This window comes from Aedes albopictus, chromosome 3 (genome assembly GCF_035046485.1).
Source record: "Aedes albopictus strain Foshan chromosome 3, AalbF5, whole genome shotgun sequence".
NCBI lineage: Eukaryota > Metazoa > Arthropoda > Insecta > Diptera > Culicidae > Aedes > Aedes albopictus.
Window position 1 is genome coordinate 164621792 of NC_085138.1, and position 21544 is coordinate 164643335.

The following is a 21544-nucleotide window of genomic DNA, read 5'->3' on the forward strand; positions in this document are numbered from 1 at the left end:
CTGCACCATTTTTGCAATTCGTGCACCTAAACATGAAACATGTTTGAGTTCAACAGAATCATGGTGAAACTAATGCACCATTCTGACATCATGCAGCTTCTTTGCATTCCATGTACCACCATGATATTCACAGAGTCATCTAGACGTCATCTCACGCACCACCTTTGCATCAATTATGTGTCTATGCAAATTCATGCACCATCGTTAAATGTCATGCACTATACCAAAGCTTTTCATGCGCTATCGTGGCATTCACTATATCATCTGTAGGCATCTATTGCACCATTATTATTATTTGAAATTTCGTACATCAAAATAGTATTCTATGTATCATGACCAACGTGCCATGACCCATGTGAACTCTAATGCAACATACTGACATCATGCACCATCTTTGAATAATCGCCCAATGCTAACCAAGCTGTGTCGCGCAAACCACTCAGTGAGCAAACGTCAAACAGGAGCAAAAACGATGCGAGCGCCGTAGTTGAGCGATTTGCGAATCACAAAATATTTGAACTCACCGTTAAACATGGTAACGATGAGAAGTGAGTAGAGTGAGATGTGTGTTTGTCTGTGGCTTAGTGCACACAGTGGCCAGATCACGAATTTAGGAGGAAAAAATATTTTGACAATGAAGATGACGTTTAATGGGTAAAGTGTCTTCGGCAACATTGTTACTATTAGTATGGACTATAATTTGATGCATATCAAAACTGGGGTGGTCCCGCAAAATATCAAAATAAAATTTTCAACTTTTCAGTTTTCAAGGTAGGTAGTTCATAACAATGTTCTAGATATGTTTTCGTCAATATATTTGGAGAAACTTTGTCGAAGACACCAAATTTGTAGGTCATTTGTAAGGTACACCGGGGCAATTTGAAACGGGTGGGGCAAGATGAAACGCAAAGTTTTGAAATAGATTTCAATGAAATTTGGAAATTTATCCTTTACTAAAAGATTGTTTGAATCAAAAACAATGTGTTATGGCAATCAAATTGTTTATCATCATCAGAAAACATCATGTTAACCCGCTGTTTCATCTTACCCCACCCGTTTCAACTTGCCCCGGTGCACCTTATATTGCGCTAGAGCAATTTTTAAAAATTATGGTAGGGTGGACACAAAAATTCGATTATCTTTAAACAATTTTTTCTACGTAATTTGCGTCTTCTACAAAGTTTTAGATCATGATCTGGCCCAGTGTGCAGTGCAGTGTTATCTAGAGATCCTATACATCACGCTGGACATCATGCACCTTTATGACCGCGGAATTTGAATTTTATGCACCAACTAACTTGAGCTACCTCTTCAAATCCCCTGCACTATCTTGACGTTCCCTTGATCAAGATGGTATATAATGTACCATTTTTGTAATACCATGCATCAAAATAGCATTCCGTAGACTATTTTGAGAATCACTTAACTTGAGGAATCACTTAAGGAATCCCTGGACTTCAGAGCCTGGAGGCATTACTAAACGAATGCTTGAAAGAATTCTTGGGAGAAGCTCTCAAAAACTCCTGAAGAAGTCCTGGAGGAAATAATTCAGGAATTGCTGGAGAAATCAGTGAAGGAATTCCATTAGGAATCCGTGGAGAAATTCCAGGATTTATCCCTGGAAGAGTTTCAGGAGGAATCCCTGGAAAACAGGAGGAGCTCCTGGCGGAATCCCTGGAACAATTTCTGGAGGAATTCTGAAGGAATCCTTGGAAAAAATCCTGGAGGTTTTCGTATAGGAATTCCTAGGGAAACTTCTGGAAGAAGGCCAGGAGCAATCCCTGGAGAAATTTCTGGAGGGGTTTTTTTTATTCATCAATCACTTAACATAACTTACAGCTCTTTTTTCCACCAGGGCACTGCGTGAGCGATTCCAATTGGAAGCTGTACTTACACTTTGTACAGCGCCTAAATGTACTCTATTCTCATTCTACTATATCGAACTGGTTGCCGTTGCGCTGATTTCATTTTCTACCCTATCATGGAAGAATGTTGAGTACGAGGATCGATGTGTGGCTGTTGGTTATTACTTTTTCCAGTACGATTGGGGGTCCATTATGAGTTGCCGTTCACCGATGTCCAAGTATCCGGGTCCATTTGAGCCATGGGCTCAAAAGAGAGTCAGTGTCAGCTGCTCTCAGGGGGATCGAATCCATGACCATCTGCTTATGAAGCAAACGTATGACGAATAGCGCCACGGGCCCCGGCATAGAGGGGCATTTGGAGGAATTTCTGGAAAAAAAAATCCTGAAGGAGTTCATTGACGAATCCCTGGAGGAATTCCTTGAGAAATCTCTGGAGGAACCCTTGGAGGAATTACGAGAGAAATTCTTACAGCAATTCCTGGGGGAATCCTTTGCGGAATCCCAGGAAAAAAGCTGGAGGAATCCCTGGGAACGTTACTGAAGGAATCCGTGGAAAAATGGCTGAAGGTTTCCGTGGAGGAATCCCTGGAAGAATTCGTGAAGACATTCCAGGAGGAATCCCTAAAGGAATCCTTGGAAGAATTACTGGAGGAAACTCTGGAAACTTCCTGGAGAAATTCATGATGGAGTCCTTGGAGGAATTCCTGAAGGAATCTGTGAATGAATTCCAGAATGAATCTCTAGAGGGATTACAGGAGAAATCTCTGAAGGAATCCGTGAAATAATTCTTAGAGGAATCCGTGAAGAAGTTCATGTATGAATTGCTGGAGGAATTCTTGAAGGAACTTCTGGAAGGAATTACTCGAAGAATTAATAAATATCTGGCAGAATTTCTAGAGGAATCCTTGGACAAATCCCTGGCGGAATCCCAGGGAAAACTTCAGTAGGAAACTCTGAGAGAATTTCTGGAGAAATTCTACGGGATCTCTGATGGATTTTCGTGAGGAGTTCTTGGAGGACTTTTAGCAGGTATTTCTGGGGGAATCCCTGGATGAATCCTTGAAACAATTACAGGAGGAATCCCTGAAGGAATTCCTGGAGGAATTTCTGCAGCAATCCCTGTTGGATTTTCTAGAGGTATTTCTGGAGAAATTCCCAAAGGAATTTCTGGAGGAATTCAAGGAGAAATTTCTGGAGGCATCCTTTGAGGAATTTTAGGAATTGTTAAGGCTTTGAGGAGAAATTCCTGGAGGAAATCTTGGGGGAATTCTGGAGAAATCTCCGGAAAAAAAATCCTGGGCGAATCATTGGAGGAACTTCTGGAGAAGTTTGTTATGGAATTTTAAGAGGAATTCCTAGAGGAGTCCCTGTAGAAATTGCTGGAGATATTTCTGGAGGAATTCTTGATGGAATTTTAAGAGGAATTCCTGGAGGAATTCTTTGAGGATTTTCTGGAGAATTTTTTGATGATTACTGGAGGAATTCTGGAAGATTTTTTTTAATAAATTCCTTAAGGAATTCGTGGATAAATCCCTGAAGGAATTTCTGAAGAAATTCCTGAATGAATCCATGGAGGAATTTCCGGGAGAAACACCTTTAGGATTTTCAGGAGAAATTCGTGGAGTAATTCCTGGAGGAATCCTTAGAAGAAATCTTGGAGGAATCCTGGCAGAAATTCCTCTAGGATTTTCTGAATGAATTCGTGGAGTAATTCCTGAAGGAATCCCTGTAGGTTTTCCTGGAGGTATTTCAAGAGGGATCCCTAGAAGAAATCTGAAAGAAAGAATTTTCTGGAGGAATCCTTAAAGGAACTCTTTTTGAATTTCGTGAATAATTTTTGAGGCTTCCTGGAGGAATTTTGAAGGTATTTTCTGAAGAAATTCATGGATGAATCGCTGGAGGAATTCCCGAAGAAATTTCAGGGGAAATTCCAGGAGAAATCCATGGAGGAATTTCTTGATGGATTCCTGGAAGTGGTCCGGCAGAAATTCCTTTAGAAATTCTTTCCTTTTTGGATGAACTTCTGGAGTAATTCCTGGACGAGTTCTTTGAGGAATCCCTGGAGAAATGTTGGAGGCTTCTTGGAGGAATTCCTGGGGGAATTTCTGTAGGATTTTCTGGAGATTTTTTTTTTGTAGAAACTCATGGATGAACCCCTTGAAGAATTCCTGAAGAAATTCTTGGAGAAATCCCTGGGGGAATTCCTAGAAGAGTTCCGGGAGAAATTCCTTTAGAAGTTTCTGGTGAAATCCATGAAGGAATCCCTGGAGAAAATCTTGGAGGAATTCTGGCAGACATTTTTACAGGATTTTATGGAGAAATCCCTGGTAGAATGTGTGGAGGAATCCCTTGAGAAATCTCTGGGGGAAACCCTGGTGATATATCTGATGAAATCCCTAGAGACATCCCGGAGGAATTTCTGGAGGAATTCCTGAAGAAATCCTGGAGGAATCTCTCTAGATTGCTGCAAGGAATCCGATAAACAAATTCTATCTAAGAATTCTGGTTTAATCTGTGGAGTCTTCTCTAATTCTAACATCGCTAAATATCCAAGATTAAAGTTCTCACACAACGACATTTAGGGTATTGGTTCCCTTATTAAGCATGTGGCTCCTATTTTCATCCCGCGAAAAACAAAGGATTGAAGCGCTGTTTGTTTTGTTTCTTATTTTTGTATTTTTTGTTAGAAGTGAGCACCCATGGAAACAAAAAGAACGGAGTCAATCGGTGCCGTAATCGCTTGTTTTCGAATAGGATGAAAATGGGAGCATGAGATTACTGATGGCACACATACCCTATATTCATTTTTTCTGTATAACTGCAAATTTTCCATTTTTTTTCCATTTTATAAGTTACGTTTATCAAATTTCACAAGGGTTGAAATAATGCCTTCATATTAAAGTTTCGCACTGCCTTGAAATCATCACCATCCTCAGCCTGCTCTCCAATCTGAAGTACTTGACGATGTTAGCACCACATTATGTTGAAACCCCTTCATGGAAATTCATATTGCGTGTAACACCATGATTCTATTTTTCGCCATGACCATACATTGCACCATTATTGTAGTGCCCCCCTCCCCTTAACAAGATCCCTACGCATGCTAGTGTTGGGCACCACGTGCTCAAAAACTTTCCTTGTCTTCTTCAATCTTCAATCAATCTTCAAGCTTGAGCTTGAGCTTGATTGATCGCCGGTAGATGCTACTCCAGTATCGGCAGACTAGCTACACTCACACAAGTAACCAATGAGATATCTGCAGGGAACCTTCAGTGTGTGAGTTCTATTTTTAGGCGACAATGGCGCCTGACACGTCAAGTTGCATGTCGATGTGGGGAAGGGAAAGATAGTGATGGTTTCAATCGTCGGTCTATGGCTGACCGTCTGGACAGATTCATGCGAAAGTCGGAGTGTTGGTGGGATATGGTTGGCAGAGGGTTCACACATGGGTGCATGGATGCCAAGCGTAAGACGAATAGTTAGTGTGTTCAATATTAATCTGAGATGATGTGGCACAGTTCGTTTGATTGCATAACTAGTTGGTAGGTGTTATCTGATAGATTGACGCTTGAGAAAGCTGGAAGGAAGGGAAACGGCTTCTTTGGCCAGTTACTGTTCTAGCGATGGCGATATCAATATACATGAAAGATACGAAGTAGGAGGAGAGGGAAGGACCAGGAAATGAACCAACCACCTTCTGCATACGAATCAGAAGCGGTAGCCACTAGACCACCAAAACAGTCTACTTTCAGGGTATTCTTCAAAACAATTACTAATGCCAAAAACCCGTATTTCACTTCGGCAATGGTGGCTTCCAATTGCCTTGAGTTTATTTCGCAAATTGTTCGTTTTATTTTTTGTTTCGCCTAGGGTTTTTTTTGTCTGTTTGCTTACCTTAGAAATAGTTCAACTTACTTTAAACCTAACTGTTCATAATAGTAATAGTGCACGAATCGTTACTGCTGCAAGTAGTTTTCTTGTTCGCTTGAGAGCGCTTAATTGCAACACAGCACTGGCACACTGGCTGGTCTTGATCACCAGAGGACAAGGGTGGAATCACAACAACAAAACAAAATCGATCAATGAGCTGAATGATGTATTGCAATATCTCACAGTTCACCTGTCCACAGTTAACGATAGTTTTGATTGCTACATGCTCGCTTTACTGGTGTAGTGAACTTACCGGGCAGAACCTAGCTATTTTTGTTTTTCATATAAAATCCATCGAACAATTACTGATGAGAAGCTTATGCAGACTGTAGATGTAGTCGAGTATTATTGAAACATAGAATGTAGATTAAAATTTGTCAAACATATACTTTAATTAAAAAAAAAGATTGCATGAGAATAAACTAAAAATCATCGTTCCAACGAATAACTTCTACATTTTTCAAAACTTTCTAACTAAGCATTTGAAGTTATCAAGTAGATCTACATTAGAATGTTCCAAAAATTTGCCAAGGTTTACTCAACAAATATGAACAAAGGGTGTTAGAAATATAGGTACACCCCAACCTACATTTTAGAGATGGTCACATTAAAAAAATATACCTTTTTTCTATAACAAACTGTGATTTGCGCGATTTGGTTAAGACTGTACTATACAAAGACAAATAAATAGATTGGGTGCTGAAAATGCAGTGGTTCAACGTCTAAGCATTGCGGAATCTCCATCAAAAGAGGCCATGTTCGGTGAGAGTTGAATAATTACGGGTATTTGGTGTACGGTCGGTAGGTAGGTACTAAATGGGGGAGATGTTGAGAATGAAGAAAGTGAATGTGTGATGATGTCAACATTCTACCAGTCGTTTCGCCCTAGCGTTTACAGTATCATAATGCATTGATTCTCTCAAAGTTTTAAAACCGATAACATTCCCAGGGGCGGCTTCTATTGCGACCTCACTTAACATATACCTTGCGCAAACTAGGTACTTACTTACTGGCTTCGGCTACTGACTCTCCCGTGCACTGGTTTCCTGATTCTTCCAAAAAAGTGGTTCGAGTACTGACGTGACGTGTCCTTGTTCCATTAAATCGATTTATTTATCAACTTTAGTTTGTCTTTTAACAACTTTTTCAGTTCCTTAATCTCGCCCAGGTGGGTGTCCATTAGTTTTAGCCGGACGGCGCTTTCACTTTTAGCACCGAGTGACATCTGCTCCAGGGCGCCCGCTAACGAATCGGATAGGAGTGGTAATTCCCAGGTCGCTGTTGAAAAAAAAATGTAAATTATTATCCAGTAAATGAGTGGAAGTTGAATTCACAAATTTAATTGCAGCAAAAATAAATCTTTATTACACTAAACAATTAATTTATTTAAATGGTATTACAACATTTTGTGTTGAAAATGACACAAGGAAAATAAATTTGCCATTTTGTGTTTTCGAAAGACGCGCAATTGTAATTTTAGCATCTACCAAATCTTCAACAGGATTCAGCATTTTTTTTCGAAATTACTCCAGCATTCCCTCGAGAATTCCTTCGCAGGAGTCCCTCGGGAGTTTCTCTAGAAGTTCAAGACGTATTCCTAAGAATTTCTCCACAAGTTCCTCAGGAATTCCTCCAGGTTTTACTCGGAAATTCATCCAGGAGTTCCTAGCGAATTCATCCAAAAATTCCTTCAAGAGATTCTCGAACATTCTTCCAGGTGTTCCTCCAAGATTCTTCTAAGTTACAGTTCCTAGAGATTTTTTTCCAGAAGTTTCCCGAGAATTTCTTCTTGAGTTTCTAGGGAATTCCTCCAGGAGTTTATCGGTAATTCTTCCGGAGGTTTTTTGGAAATTTCTCTAGGAGTTCCTCAGGAATTCCTCCAGGTATTCCTCGGAAATGCCTCCCGAGAAACTCGGAAGTCCTCGTGGAGCTCCGGTGGAGTTCCTTCAGGAATTCCTTCACGAGTTTCTCAAAAACTCCTCCAGATACTGTTCGTAGAGAGTTCTCCGAGAATTGTTTTAAGAGTTTCTCGGAAATTCCTTCAGGGGTTCCTCGCGAATCCCCCCAGAAGTTCCTCGAAAATCACTCAATTCCTTCCAGAGTTCCTCGAGAATTCCTTAAGCAGTTCCTTAGGAACCTCGGAAATTCCTGCACGTGTACCTCGGAGGATCTCCAAGGGTTCCTTCAGGAGCTTCTAGCGAGTTCCTCCAGAAGTTTCTCGGGAATTCCTCTTGGGGTTCCTCAGGAATTCTTCCAGGAACTACTCGTAAGTTCCTTCATAAGTTCCTCGCAACTCGCAACTGAGCTTTTGAGGTTTTACCCTGTGGATTTCGGCGATCAAACATTTGTTATTGGTATAAGCTAAGCTAAAAAAATTTAAATAAATCTATTCCTTTAATGTTTTTTTTTATTATTATTTTGCTTGCTTTCAAGAAGCACAATGGAATATACGGGTAATTTTGACCGGACAGGTTGTTGTTTTAACCAATATATCAGTTAGATGTAAACGGCAGCCCGGTTTAAAAATAAATCGAAATTCGTTTGAAATGAACCGATTTTTTGTAGAAATTGCTACCAAGGCGTTTATTTTGATGGCTGTCAAAACTGAATAACCGACGCATTAGTAGTTTCAACTGGATATTGATAGAATCTAACCAGTAAATCTCCGGAAAAAAAACTTGAAATATTAGTTAAAAACAACTACCCCGGGTAGTGATTTCAAACTAATATTTTGGTTGGTTCGAATTCAAACCAAATAATACTTAGGAAGAACTTAAGAATCTCTTATAATTTGGCGACAAATTTCACTTATGGTTAAAAGGAATGGAGGAATGGCTACGTGGAGCCTCGTAGCCGTGCGGTAAAGGTCACCAAGCTTATAATCGCACCATGCTATGGGGTGAGGGTTCGATTCCCGCTTCGGGCGTTGAAACTTTTCGTGAGAATAGTTTCTTCCCCGTTTCCACTGGTGCATGCTCCGTTGTCCGTTGTCTAATGTTAAGTTTAAAACAGTCTGTACAGCCGAAAGCTGAAGACGTTGTCCGTGTCTTTTTTTTTTTATAAAAAAAAAACAACATCCATGCATACAGTCATTGCACAATTATGGGTCACTCTATCACAATTATTAGTCAGACAGTTCACCATGTAATTCAAATGGAAATGACCCATAATTGTGGGTGACCCATGATTGTGCTATGACTGTACATACATTTATTTGGCCCTATGTAATGTCTGAAGTTCATAGGCGCAATGTGTTGAAAAATGGACAAATTGAGTGGAAAAATTGCGAAAAAATCCACGTAGTTCTGGTGGGGTTTGAACCCGCGTCTCCTCAAGTTCGCTAGACAGGGCGCGTTAACCAACTTCGCAACAGAACAAGTAACAACTCTGTGAAGTAGAAAGCCAACCTGAATCCAACGCCCACCTCACCCCACGTTCTTTCCTCGAAATTCACCATTTCCTTCGGTCCTTAGATGTCCACTTCCAACACTATCTGAGCGTGCCTACGAACAACAGTGAGAGCATGTTAATTTTAGTGTCGAAACTGTTGCCTATCCACAGAACGTGCTCATCCACAACTTGCGAATGAGACCATCAGTGTGTGTCGGGCGTTCGACTCGGTCGCTCGCACGACCGGTATTGCGATAGAGAGACCGCCGCTCTATTTCAACACGAATGTTGTTGTTTTTTGATAACCAACCAAAATGGTATGTTAGACATACGTAATGTCTAAAGTTGTAGTGTTGGAAGTGGACATTTAAGGACCGAAGCAGATGGTGAATTGCGAGGGAAGAACGTGGGGTGAGGTGGGCGTTAGATTCAGGTTGGCTTTCAACTTCACAGAGTTGTTACTTGTTCTGTTGCGACGTTGGTTAACGCGCCCTGTCTAGCGAACTTGGAGAGACGTGGGTTCAAACCCCACCGAAACTACGTGGATTTTTTCGCAATTTTTCCACTCAATTTGTCCATTTTTTAACACATATTGTGCCTATGAACTTCAAACATTACGTATGTCTAACATACGATTTCGGTTGGTTATCCGAAAAACAACAACATTCGTGTTTTTTACATTTATTTGTTCAACGTCACATTTAAGACAAGACATAATCAACAATAGAAAGCCACAATATTCGGTTATTGTGGCTGCCTCTCTCCATCCTCAGTCGCGCCCAATGCTCGCCAGGTCACGCTCCACCTGGTCCGCCCATCGTGCTCTCTGCGCTCCACGCCTTCTTGTGCCAACCGGATCAGTTGCAAACACCAGCTTTGCAGGGTTGTTCAGCATTCTTGCAACATGCCCTGCCCACCGTATCTTTGCGGCTTTGGCCACCTTCTGGATGCTGGGTTCGCCGTAAAGTGCAGCGAGCTTGTGGTTCATCCTTCTTCGCCACACACCGTTCTTCTACAAACCGCCGAAGATCGTCCTTAGTACGCGTCACTCGAAAACTCCGAGTGCTTGCAGGTCCTCCTCGAGCATGGTCCATTCCATGTCTCGTGTCTATAGAGGACCACCGGTCTTATTAGCGTTTTGTACATGGTGCATTTGATGCGTGGGTGAATCTTTTACGACCGCTGTTTCTTCTGGAGCCCGTAGCCGACTTCCGCTGATGATGCGTCTCCGAATTTCATGGCTCACGTTATTGTCAGCCGTTAGCAAGGATCCGAGGTAGACGAATTCCTCCACCACCTCGAAAGTATTCCCGTCTATCGTAACATTACTACTCAGATGGAGCCGGTCATGTTCGGTTCCGCCTATCAGCATGTACTTTGTTTTTGAGGCGTTCACCACCAGTCCGACCTTTGCTGCTTCGCGTTTCAGGCGGGTGTACAGCTCTGCCACCGTTCCAAATGTTCTGGCGATAATGTCCATGTCGTCCGCAAAGCACGCAAATTGTCCGGATTTTGTGAAAATCGTTCCCCGGCTGTTGAGCCCGGCTCGTCGCATCACACCTTCCAGAGCCATGTTGAAGAGTAGGCATGAGAGTCCATCACCTTGTCGCAGTCCCCGGCGAGATTCGAATGAACTGGATTGTTCACCCGAAACCCTTACGCAGCTTTGCACACAGTCCATCGTTGCTTTAATTAGTCTAGTCAGCTACCAAGGAAAGCCGTTTTCGTCCATGATTTTCCATTGCTCTGAACATGTGATGCGTTGGGACCTGGTATTCACGGCATTTCTGGAGGATTTGCCGTACGGTGAAGATCTGGTCCGTTGTCGACCGGCCGTCGATGGAGCCGGCTTGATAACTTCCCACGAACTCATTCGTTTTAGGTGACAGACGACGGAAGATGATCTGGGATAGCACTTTGTAGGCAGCATTCAAAATAGTGATCGCCCTGAAGTTCTCACATTGAAAATGGTCCCCTTTCTTGTGAATGAGGCAGATTACCCCTTCTTTCCACTCCTCCGGTAGCTGTTTGGTTTCCCAGATCCTGACTATCAGCCGATGCAGACAGGTGGCCAACTTTTCTGGGCCCATCTTGATCATCAGCTGCTTTGTTGGTTTTGAGCTGATGAATGGCATCCTTAACCCTTATGTGGCCGGCAGGGTACCCGGGTACCCAGCACCCATTTAAAATACACGGTGTAGAAAAAAGCAAAAAGTTTGCCGGCCACATAACGGTTAACTTCCCTCAACGTGGGAGTTGGTTCATTTCCGTCCTCCGCTACATTGGCGTCGTCGTTTCCTCCGTTGTTGTGGTCTACCGTATTTACGTTCTCCAACCCATTCAGGTACTGATCGAAGTGCTGCTTCCACCTTTCGATCACCTCACGTCCGTCCGTGAAGAGGCCTTCGTCTTTATCCCTGCATATTTCGGGTCGCGGCACGAAGCCGTTGCGAGATGCGTTGAGCTTCTGATAGAACTTCCGTGTTTCTTAGGAAGGCACAGCAGTTCCATTTCTTCACACTCCGCTTCTTCCAGGCGGCGCTTTTTCTTCCGAAAGAGGCGGGTCTTCTGTTACCGCTTCTGTTTGTGTAACAATTCGTCCCGTCGATTCCGTTCCACGTACCCGATGGTGCTCTCGGCTGCGTCGTTAATGGCTGCTTTCACTGTACTTCAGCAGTCCTCTACTGCCGTGAATCGCATCAGTCCCATCTTTGCTGGATTTCCTATGCAAATGGGACAAATACGCCATTCACAGCAGTCTAGACTCTAGAGGGTCCTCATCGAACTCGCGAAAATCTCACAAATCTTGGACACTTCAACACACCAGTGGTTAAAACTCGACGGCAAAATATTTTGGAGGTAGCACGTTGTGTTGATTGCTTCAGCCCAATATTTGTACGGCATTTTGGCATCACGTAACATACATCTTCCCATCTCGGCTAACGATCGTTTCTTTCTTTCACCGTTCTGTTGAGGTGTATGGCTGATGCTGAACTGCTGCTGAATGCCCTCTTGGCACAAAACTTAGCCAGGGCTTGATTTTGGAATTCTAATGGTTTTTGGCGGTCTGCCGAACGACGTATTCATCTCTTGCACGTACTGCTTGATGAACACCAGTACACCACTTAATAGCATTTGAAATCGTCCGTTATAACCGTAAAATACCGACACCCACCAGGAGTTGGAATGTTCATTGGAGTGTTCCGCACAGGTCTGTGTGCACCAGATCGAGAGGTCTTCTTCTCGGATCTTTTCGGAACAGGTAATCTTGCGAACTTGCACTCCAAACAACATCTACAGCTCGCCAACTGCTTCCGGGTCTCTGTGACCGAATCTTCGGTGCCACACAAGTTGACAGTTCTGCGAATGGCCTGCAGCTTGCGCCAGACTTGCATTGTGCGTGAGTTGAAGGCTATACAATCCTCCGGAGACCTTTTCAACCGCCAAATTTTCGCGCCCTTGGAAATGCGGCATCCGGCTTCAACGAAAACGATCGTCACTCCACTCTTCGTAGCCGATCTTACGAAGAAAATGTTCGTTTCGAGGTCAGGAACAAACAGCGTATTGTTGAGGTTCCTGATATTAGCGGATCCATCGAGACCAGCGCACTGAACACGACACATACCTTTTCCAACACATTTCAACTTGATCCCGTCATCGCTGATGGTTGCGTTCAGCGATTCGAAGCACTCCTTGTTGGCGGTCATGTGTGAGTTGCTCCGGAATCATTCACCAATGAATCTGAGCTACCGCCGACCTTGACCATGAATGCGTACTCCTCAGGACTGCTACGAACTACCTTCTCATTGGTCTTCCTACCTTGTTGCTTTGATTCTTTTCTCCGATTTTCATCTTCCCGGTCCTGCGCCAACAAACGGCAGTCCTTTTGCTTGTGCTCGAACTTGAAGAGATCGTGATGTGCGTCTCGATGTCCTCGCCATCAATGTAACGCATATCGCACAATTTATTGAGGATGGAAACCTTTGACGTGAGAGTGATCCGCTCGAAGATTCTTCTGAGGCTTTCCCAGGCTTCCTTCGACGTGGTGGTGTCCAATTGTAGCTCTGGTCTTCTGATCTCCCTTCCTCCATGCTGCTACTACGGCTTCGTTCGTTTGTGTTTTTTCCTGGGCAGGTTTCAGTCACATACTCCCAGAGATCCTCACGAATCAGCAATAGCTCAATCTTGAATTTCCAGCTTGAATAGATGCTTCCGTTCCGGTGGGTTACGGTGGAAACCTCCCGAATGCGACTAATCCACGTCTCTACTAGCCAGAAATGTCTTGCCTTTTTTCTGGACAGATGTGTCATGACAGAAATGTTCTCTAGCTGTTTGCATGGAAAGCAGCGGTGTTGATCATTTCTGTTACGTTTTCTCTATCTGGCAGCAAAATGGCAAGACATTTCTGTCTAGTGGAGACGTGGGGTAAATTATCTATAAGGTTTTTTTTCCTCCCCTGTTGGGGAAATTAAGCCACTGCGTCCAATAAGCTGAACTTTTGTGGCATGTCCCGTTTTGATATTCGCATCTAGCCAGCTAATTACCATGTGTCAAGTAATCAGCTACTGCCACGACGCGTCGTCTCCCAGTCAGGTGCAATGGAATTGATAAACTCCAAGACCTTCCCAGGTTTTGCAGACCAGATCTCACTGGGTTGCAAGCAACCACTCTTTAGAAATCTTTGCCTGCGCGTGTATATAGCACCACAACTGCAAAGCAGATGTTCCGAGGTTTCACGTTCCGTATTACAGAAACGACAGATATCACTCTGAATATGGCCAATATTTTTCAAGTGATACCTGCTCGGGCAGTGTCCAGTTACTAGGCCAGTGTATGTACATAGAGCTCTCTTGTTGAGCTCTAAGAGCTTTTTGGTTTTATAAGCATTTGGTGTTATAAATCGTTTTGACTGATTGCAATTTTTGACGTCCATCCAATTGGATATCACCCTCTGCTCAGCCCAGCGTTTCAGGTCCATTTTAATTGTACAGTTTGATATACCACAGAATGGTTCTGGACCAGCAAACTGTAAATTGGAACCACTTTTAGCAAGCTCGTCTGCCATTTCCTTTCCTTCAATGCCACAGTGACCTGGAACCCAGTATAAGTTTACTGAATTCTCTTGGCACAGCCTGCGCAGTGAAAGAATGCATTCCCAGACAAGCTTTGAAGTACATTTGTAAGCGCACAATGCTTTTAGTGCAGCTGGACTATCTGAGAAAATACAAATATTTGCATATCTGTATTTTCTCTCAAGGCAGATAGCAAATCTCTGCTTGAAACACTGTAGGATAGTGTCCCATCGCCACTGAAATTTGTATTCCAGGGCCGTAGATTCCTGCTCCCGTTTTTATTCCAACTTTTGAGCCATCTGTATAGAATTTGATTGACCCTTGACGAACAGTGGGACCTCCGACTTCCCAATCTGCACGAGTTGTTTCGTGCAACTTGTAAGGAACATCATGGTTCTCCACAGGTTTCATCCAGTCTTTAATCATTTTCATTACTGGCCTATTTTGGAAGTATTGTGAAATGCTCAGGTGACCTACAAGATCACCTGGCATAAACTTTTCAACTCGTTCAAGTCTCAGCAATTCCTTTTCTGCTTCTAATTGCACGTACTCGAGCAAAGGTAGCAGATTGAGAATCGCGTCTAAAGCTTTTGATGGTGTGCTTCGCATCGCTCCTGTAAGGGTTTGTTCAAATATTACGTAACGCTAAGAGGGGAGGGAGGGGGTCTAGCGCTGTGTTATGCTTCATACAAAATTCTAAAATTTCCCATACAAAAGTTGTTACGTGGGGGAGGGAGGGGGTCTAGAATTGCTAATTTTTGCGTTACGTAATATTTGAATGAGCCCTAACAGCAATGGACGCAAGACGTTGAATTTTCGCAAGCTTTGATTGCGTGGTAACCTCTTTTGTTTTTGGCCACCAGACAAACGAAGCATACGTCACTTTTGGGCGGATTATGGCAGTATAAATCCACATTATCATTTTTGGTTTCAAGCCCCACTTCCTGCCAATAGTTTTGGAGCATAACCAGATCGCACTTGTTGCCTTACCGATCACGGACTCAATTTGAGCATTCCAGTTCAGTTTAGCATCCAGTATCACACCTAAGTATTTGACTCGATCACTAGGATGAATTTGTATCCCTCCAAGCCGAAAAGCTTTTAGGTTGATCTTCCTTCTCCTAGTGAAAGGGACAATTACGACTGTTGTAAGAGGGCAAGGGTATGCAGTCACCGGGCTGTTTGCAGCGTCACGCAGTACTTGGGTTTAGCGCAGCTTTAAACTGCAATAAGATTCATTTATTAGAATATAGCGTTTGCCTACAATTATACTGCGACTTACACTTTCGGTGTACTGGCGGAGTTTTTACAGTCTCCTTGCCCGACACAACTAATTCGATTAGCTTTAACTGCAATTAAATATCGTTAGCTAATCTAGAACTATTTGCATGATTACCTTTACCAAGCACATTACCTTATTGAATAAAGTAATAGTAGTTCACGACTTCAATATGTAGAACTCTAACTTGCAGATTCTAACCTATTTTATAGAAATGCGATTTCAATTAGTATTTCATTACCAACTAGTATAACAAATTCTCGAGCTCACTGTTTGATCAATTTAGGATAACAAATTCACTTTAGGCTAGATAGAATATCAAATTCAATCATTAGGTTTTAATAAATTTGATCTTTTGCGGCAATTTCACGTTCAACTATAGCTCCTAGTCTTCTCTGCATACCGGTTTCAATGCTTTTGCCTCGTCATCGACCTCATCTGCCTTTGACCTGTCAAGGCCATCGTTAAGCGTCGACGACACTCCGTTCGTTTGATTCGGAGCAGTGTGCCCAGAGGCAACAACGACTTTTGACGAGTTGATGCTAAGCCCTTAATACACCATGAATGTGTATAGTTTAGTGCCCTTTGCATTCTTTCCGAAACAGTTTCGTCATACTTTCCTCTCACTATTATGACTATATCGTCTGCAAAGCCCACAACTTCGAAACCTTTTTCCTTCAAGCTTCTTAGAAGATCGTCTACAATCAAGGACCACATTAGTGGTGAGAGGACTCCTCCTTGAGGGCAACCTTTCGTTGCCCTTACTGTTATAGAAGAACTTCCCAGCTCAGAGGTGATTTCTCTTTTTGCAAGCACAGTATAAATCCAATGTATGATACATTGGTCGAAGTTTTTGTTCTCCATGGCACGCTTCATAGATGAATAGGAGGCATTATCAAATGCTCCTTCTATGTCTAAAAAGGTGCATAGAGCTATTTCTTTTGCTGAAAACGTTTTTTCCACCTTCGTTACTAGCGAATGAAGTGCCGTAACCGTTGACTTACCAGATTGATAAGCAAACTGGAAGCCAGATAGGGGATGGTCTTTTATGTAAGAAGAATTGATAAAATCCTTCAAAACCTTTTCCATAGTATAAGGTTGCTTCAGATCTTGATGGTGCTAAGCATCGGCATCGCTTCAGTTGTCGTAGCTTCTCACCAGTTATCTCGTTAAATTTGGCGTCCCGGCTAATGGCAATGTCGCAGTCCGTAACGTGGCTCCAAAATGGTGAGTCGACAACCTGGAAAGGGCGTCCACATAGCTCTGGTTCTCACAAGTTCCTACTTCATGCTTCCGCGGGTCAATCGATTAGAAAGACCGCCAACTATGGGTTGTGTGCTTCTGACTTCAGCTAGATTGAGAAGATAGGTACGTAACGAGCATCTGGCCACCAAGCAAGGAAGTGCGGTTCAAATAACAACGTCTGTTCTGGAGTCCAGCGGCTGAGTATGAAATGCTGTATCGCACCTTCAGGATAGCCTGGTGAAGCCCTTACATTACCAAGAAAATTGAAAGTGGAGCAACAGTTTTTGAAGGTAATCCATGAAACAGCGCTACAACAGCGCAAGAGGAATAGATCAGTGACGCCATCGGTACTATTTGTAGACTTGCTTCAGAATCGATTCAAACTGTTGGAAGATCGCATTCCCTAGTCTTCGTTTATCAAAGTTCAAGAATAGAATAGCGACACAGGAATTTAATACCATGTTCTATCAGCATGTTCAACCATTTCTCTCTATGAAAGACTTCCATGACTAGTGTGACACGATTTTTGATGTTCTGCAGTTGTAGGTATGCGCTTTACATCGGTCATGTCGAAAAAGGGTAAAAAAAACTAGGTTATACTCACAAAGTACCGCTTCACAGTCCACCAGATTCGTTTTGAGAGCTCGCAGCACATCCACCACCAGCTGCAGTCGGTTCTTGTCCGTCATAAGGACCACCGCGGGCTCATGATTGTTCTGTTCTGAGTCCTTCTTTTTGACCTTGCGCGTAGGCTGCGGTGCAGGCGCTTGTGAGTACTTGTCGAAACACACGGTCATCACGAACAGAATCAGCGATGCAATCTGCGGAAGAAACGAAATCGTTACTCTAGGGTAATCCCAAACTTTTCATCTTAACTTTACCTCGACGCAGGCATTCACCGTGTCGTGAACCTTCTTCCTATTCCACAGCAAATCCCCGGAGCTGTTGTACGTCTTGATCGAGCTGGCAATCAGCGCGAAGAGTTCGTTAACATGCTTCACGCATCCCTCCGCTTCGGATCGGATCTGTTCGTGCCTTTCGCCCTTCCACAGCGCCAGCAAAAAGCTGGCCAAATCTCGAAAAACGGTTTCGTACGGCATCGCCAGCACCGAGTGCAGCCGAGACGGCAGTAAATTGACTAGAAATCGTTCGCAAGCCGGCAGTCGGTTCTTGGCTCGCACCGTTCGGAACAGTTCGCCCCAGTGGCTGCCTAGGTCCTGTGCCGTTTGGTACTCGTCGTCGCCTCCCTTGGTGAACAGTTCGACGAATGAGGAAACCAGCCTCAACAAGCCCGAACGCAGCTGGAGCAGTTCCAGTTCCTGCATGAAACTCTCCTTCTGGCACTCTTCGCGCAGCTGTTCGACCGTCTTGGACTCCAGCACGATGGCGTAGTTCTCGTTGTTTTTCAGCACGGATTCGGCGCCTTCCGGTGGGAGTACCTGAGGTGAATCCGGTGGAGAATGATATCAGTTTTGAGACGAAGCGTTTGACAACTCAGTAGGTACTTACCTTCGAATAGTCCACCACCGGGTCCCAGTGCACGAATATCGTTAAGTCACGATTGTCGCTCATCTCGTCCCACTTGATCCGATCCTCTTGTGGCTTGATCCGCATCAACCGATAGGCGGCCAGATTCTGTGCCAGTGTCCCGCTGAAGCACACCATCTCCAGTAGCAAGGCCTCGACCGAGATAAGCGTAAATTGCAAACTATTCGAAAGTCGGTCCCTGAAGTCCAAGAACTCGACCAACTTCGAGAACGAACCAAAGTTGTAGGACGTCTTGAGGAACTCGACACTGTTCTGGTGGTCGTTAATGAAGAAGTTCAACGTTTGGTCGAAGATTTGCTTGGCCAGCGCGGGGAAACCCCCGTTGCATAGGTGACTACAGTGCAGGTAGCCGAGCGAATCCAGCTGGATGTGCTTAATGTCCAGGGATTCGTACGCCCGATGAGCAGCTTCCACCAATCCTAACCGATGGTACAACTGTAGATTCAGCAGCTTGCCATGAAAGTTGTTGATGCTATTCGAGAGCAGGTGATTCAGCAGGCAGAGAGCTTCCACGAGAGGTTCCGATCGCTGAAGCTTCCAGGCCCGGTCGTACATGATGTTTACTGAAAGTGATGAAAGATTGATTCCCAATTCAACATCAACTAACATAATGTCTACATACCTGCCAACAAAGCGTACGGATCCGAAGGTCCCATGTCCGTCGGGAGCAGTCCTTGTCCGAACGTGTTGTAGCCATGCTCGTAGTGCAAGCTTAGCGCGGTATACAGAGCCGACAGATGTTCCTCGCTCAAGGCAGCGTGAGCACCACAGAACCGGGCAATCTGCAGCGAGCAAATGTGCCGTTGCATGTGCTCTTTCTGTAAAAGAGTGAAATTTCGTTATATTTGACCTTAGCAATTGCCTCACTTCCTAAACTCACACTACTCGGCAACGTGACCGGATTGATTCGACACTCCTGCATCAGCTGAGCGGCAAAACCGGGTCTCTTCGCCGGTTCCACATACTCCAGGAACAGTTTCAGATCGTTGGCGCAGCACGTCTTGTCGCCGAACATGCGGAAATAATCCAGCAGCAGGTCCGTCAGCTCGCCAAACTGTTGCTCCTTGTCGAATTTGTGCTCCACCATGAGCCGCGTCAGCTCCAGTCGGGCCAAATACGGTCCCCGGTTCTTCCGTGGCTGTGATTCTATGATCTAGAGGGGGTAGAGAAGGTACGTTAAACGTGATTCTTAACGTCGCAACGTGGCAACCAATCTTACTCCGGCTATAAACTCATGGCACATGTCGACCGTGTGATCCGTCTCCGTTGTTTCGTCTTTGATTTTTATCATTTCCATCGTCGACTGAATGTAGTCCTGGTAGTAATCCCATCGGTCAGGGCTGAAATTAAGTAGTTCAGCTTGTTAGATAGTTTCAATAATATGGCCGCACAGCAGATAACTCGTTTGATACTTACTCTTCCGTGAGCAACTGCTTCATCAGCTTATTAAGTTCCGCCCATTTGCCCAACTTCTTCAGCAAATCAATCTTGATCGAATGCGGTGCCCCCGGATACAGGTTGGTGCACACTGATCCTTCCAGGAAAGTCAGCATTTCCTGATACTTTTCCTGGTGCTGCAGGATCTGCAAATACAGTTGCACTTCCTGCGACGCTTCGATCTTGTTGTCTGCGATCAGCTTGTCGACCATTCGCTGGGCCAGCGACAGCAGCAAACTGGACTTTTGCTGATCCTTTGCGTCAGGGCCACGCAATGCCTGCAGCATCACACTGGTAACGGCCCAGAAGTAGAACGGATTCCGGGGTTTCAGCTTGTACAACTGCATGGCGACCGTTTGCTGCGCCTTGAAGTCGTTCACCCTCATGTGGGCAATGAACAGCTGTGACAACAGTTCCTCATTGCCTGGCAGTTGCTTCGAGGCACTGGTGAAAATTTCGCATATTTTGTCCAGCTGGTCCGTTTCCTTATAACAAAGGGTCATCACGTGCAAGGTCGTCGATTCCGTCGGAGTCTCCTGCTTTAGGGCCTGAATCAGAACAGCACTTTCCTCATCTCGTCCCAGCCGAAGGTACGCCCAAGCCTTCAACGCACGACCGCACTGAATGGTCGGATTCTTCTTCAGCACCTTTTCCACATCCTGCAGGGCCTTCTTGTAGTGGCCGATTTCGATCGACTCTAAAAAAACATAAACAAAAACAAACCATTAATTCTGGGAGCACGGACAGCTCCTTTCTCACTCGCTCACTAAAGCAGAGACCGCCGGGTGAGCGTTCGAGATAAACAATAACCTCACAATTTCTACACCTTCTCACTCGTCCCGAAAAACTGAGAAAACTTCACAAAATCATCGCACGTAATTTGCGAAAAAAAGGGAACGAAAATCTCCGGAGCACGCTTTTGTGAAAACTGATTTTCACCTACCAAATTTCAATAAAATCACACTCCAACCATTTCAATTCAAACTCCATTCCGCCAAAGTTCAATAACAACACAAACACCCCACTTACCGAAAATCGGCCGAAGCTTTCGCTCGATGACGAGTTCCACGTTCTGCATGCTTCCTCGTAGTGGCAAACTCTTCCGTTCTTCTGCAACACAAAACGGCTGATTTCACACTGAACTCAACGGTCAGCAGCACTGAACCAGGCGATAGGCGAACGAATTCTGCACTTTTCAACACAATTTTCACGAATTTTCCTACGAAATTCCCTCTGTAGATCCCGCTGCTTCCCAGGAGCAGCAACCACTTTTTCTTCTCACGACAGACAAAACGACGGACGGACAGCGACTCGGCTCGGTTCGGCTGCTGCTGGAACGAACGATCAGCACAAAGAGGAATGTCAAACGGATAAAATCGTGCGATGTTTTCAGGGTGGGTTGCCATCAATGAGAGTAATATATTCTCATTGGGTTGCCATGGCACATGCACACATGCACACCAATCAGATTGGGAAATCGTGGTTGGATTTTGGTCGATCAGGTATTAGACTGGTCAAATCCAAATCCAATCCAAATCCATTCCAAATCCAATCCAAATCCAATCTAAATCCAACCCAAATCCAATCCAAATCCGAATCCAATCCAAATTCAGTCTAAATTCAATCCAAATCAAGATCCAAATCCAATCCAAATCCAACCCAAATTCGTTCCAAATCCAATCCAAACCAAATCCAATCCAAATCCAATCCAAATACAATCCAAATCCAATCCAAATCCAATCCAAATTCAATCCAAATCCAATCCAAATCCAATCCAA

At 44.0% G+C, this 21544-nt stretch overlaps 1 protein-coding gene across 1 annotated transcript; it reads right to left on the reverse strand.

Moving 5' to 3' along the window:
* Positions 1–5656: 5656 nt before the first annotated feature.
* On the reverse strand, positions 5657–21083 carry LOC109402824 (phagocyte signaling-impaired protein). The gene is made up of 9 exons (XM_029861001.2): positions 20796–21083; positions 19746–20463; positions 19549–19669; positions 19210–19482; positions 18952–19147; positions 18291–18892; positions 17663–18220; positions 17386–17602; positions 5657–7073 (listed from the first exon to the last, which is right to left on the reverse strand). The coding sequence occupies exons 1-9, from the start codon at positions 20842–20844 to the stop codon at positions 6895–6897; spliced, it is 2913 nt and encodes a 970-aa protein (XP_029716861.2). The 5' UTR covers positions 20845–21083; the 3' UTR covers positions 5657–6894.
* Positions 21084–21544: the final 461 nt, after the last annotated feature.

Bases quoted from the DNA above. Each gene is read 5' to 3' on its own strand.
- LOC109402824 (XM_029861001.2), bottom strand. From the start codon at position 20,844: ATGCAGAACGTGGAACTCGTCATCGAGCGAAAGCTTCGGCCGATTTTC. The intron at 19,148-19,209 runs GTGAGTTTAGGA...ACTCTTTTACAG, and splicing joins CGGTCACGTTGCCGAGTAGT to AAAGAGCACATGCAACGGCA. The intron at 18,893-18,951 runs GTATGTAGACAT...CATCACTTTCAG, and splicing joins TCCGTACGCTTTGTTGGCAG to TAAACATCATGTACGACCGG.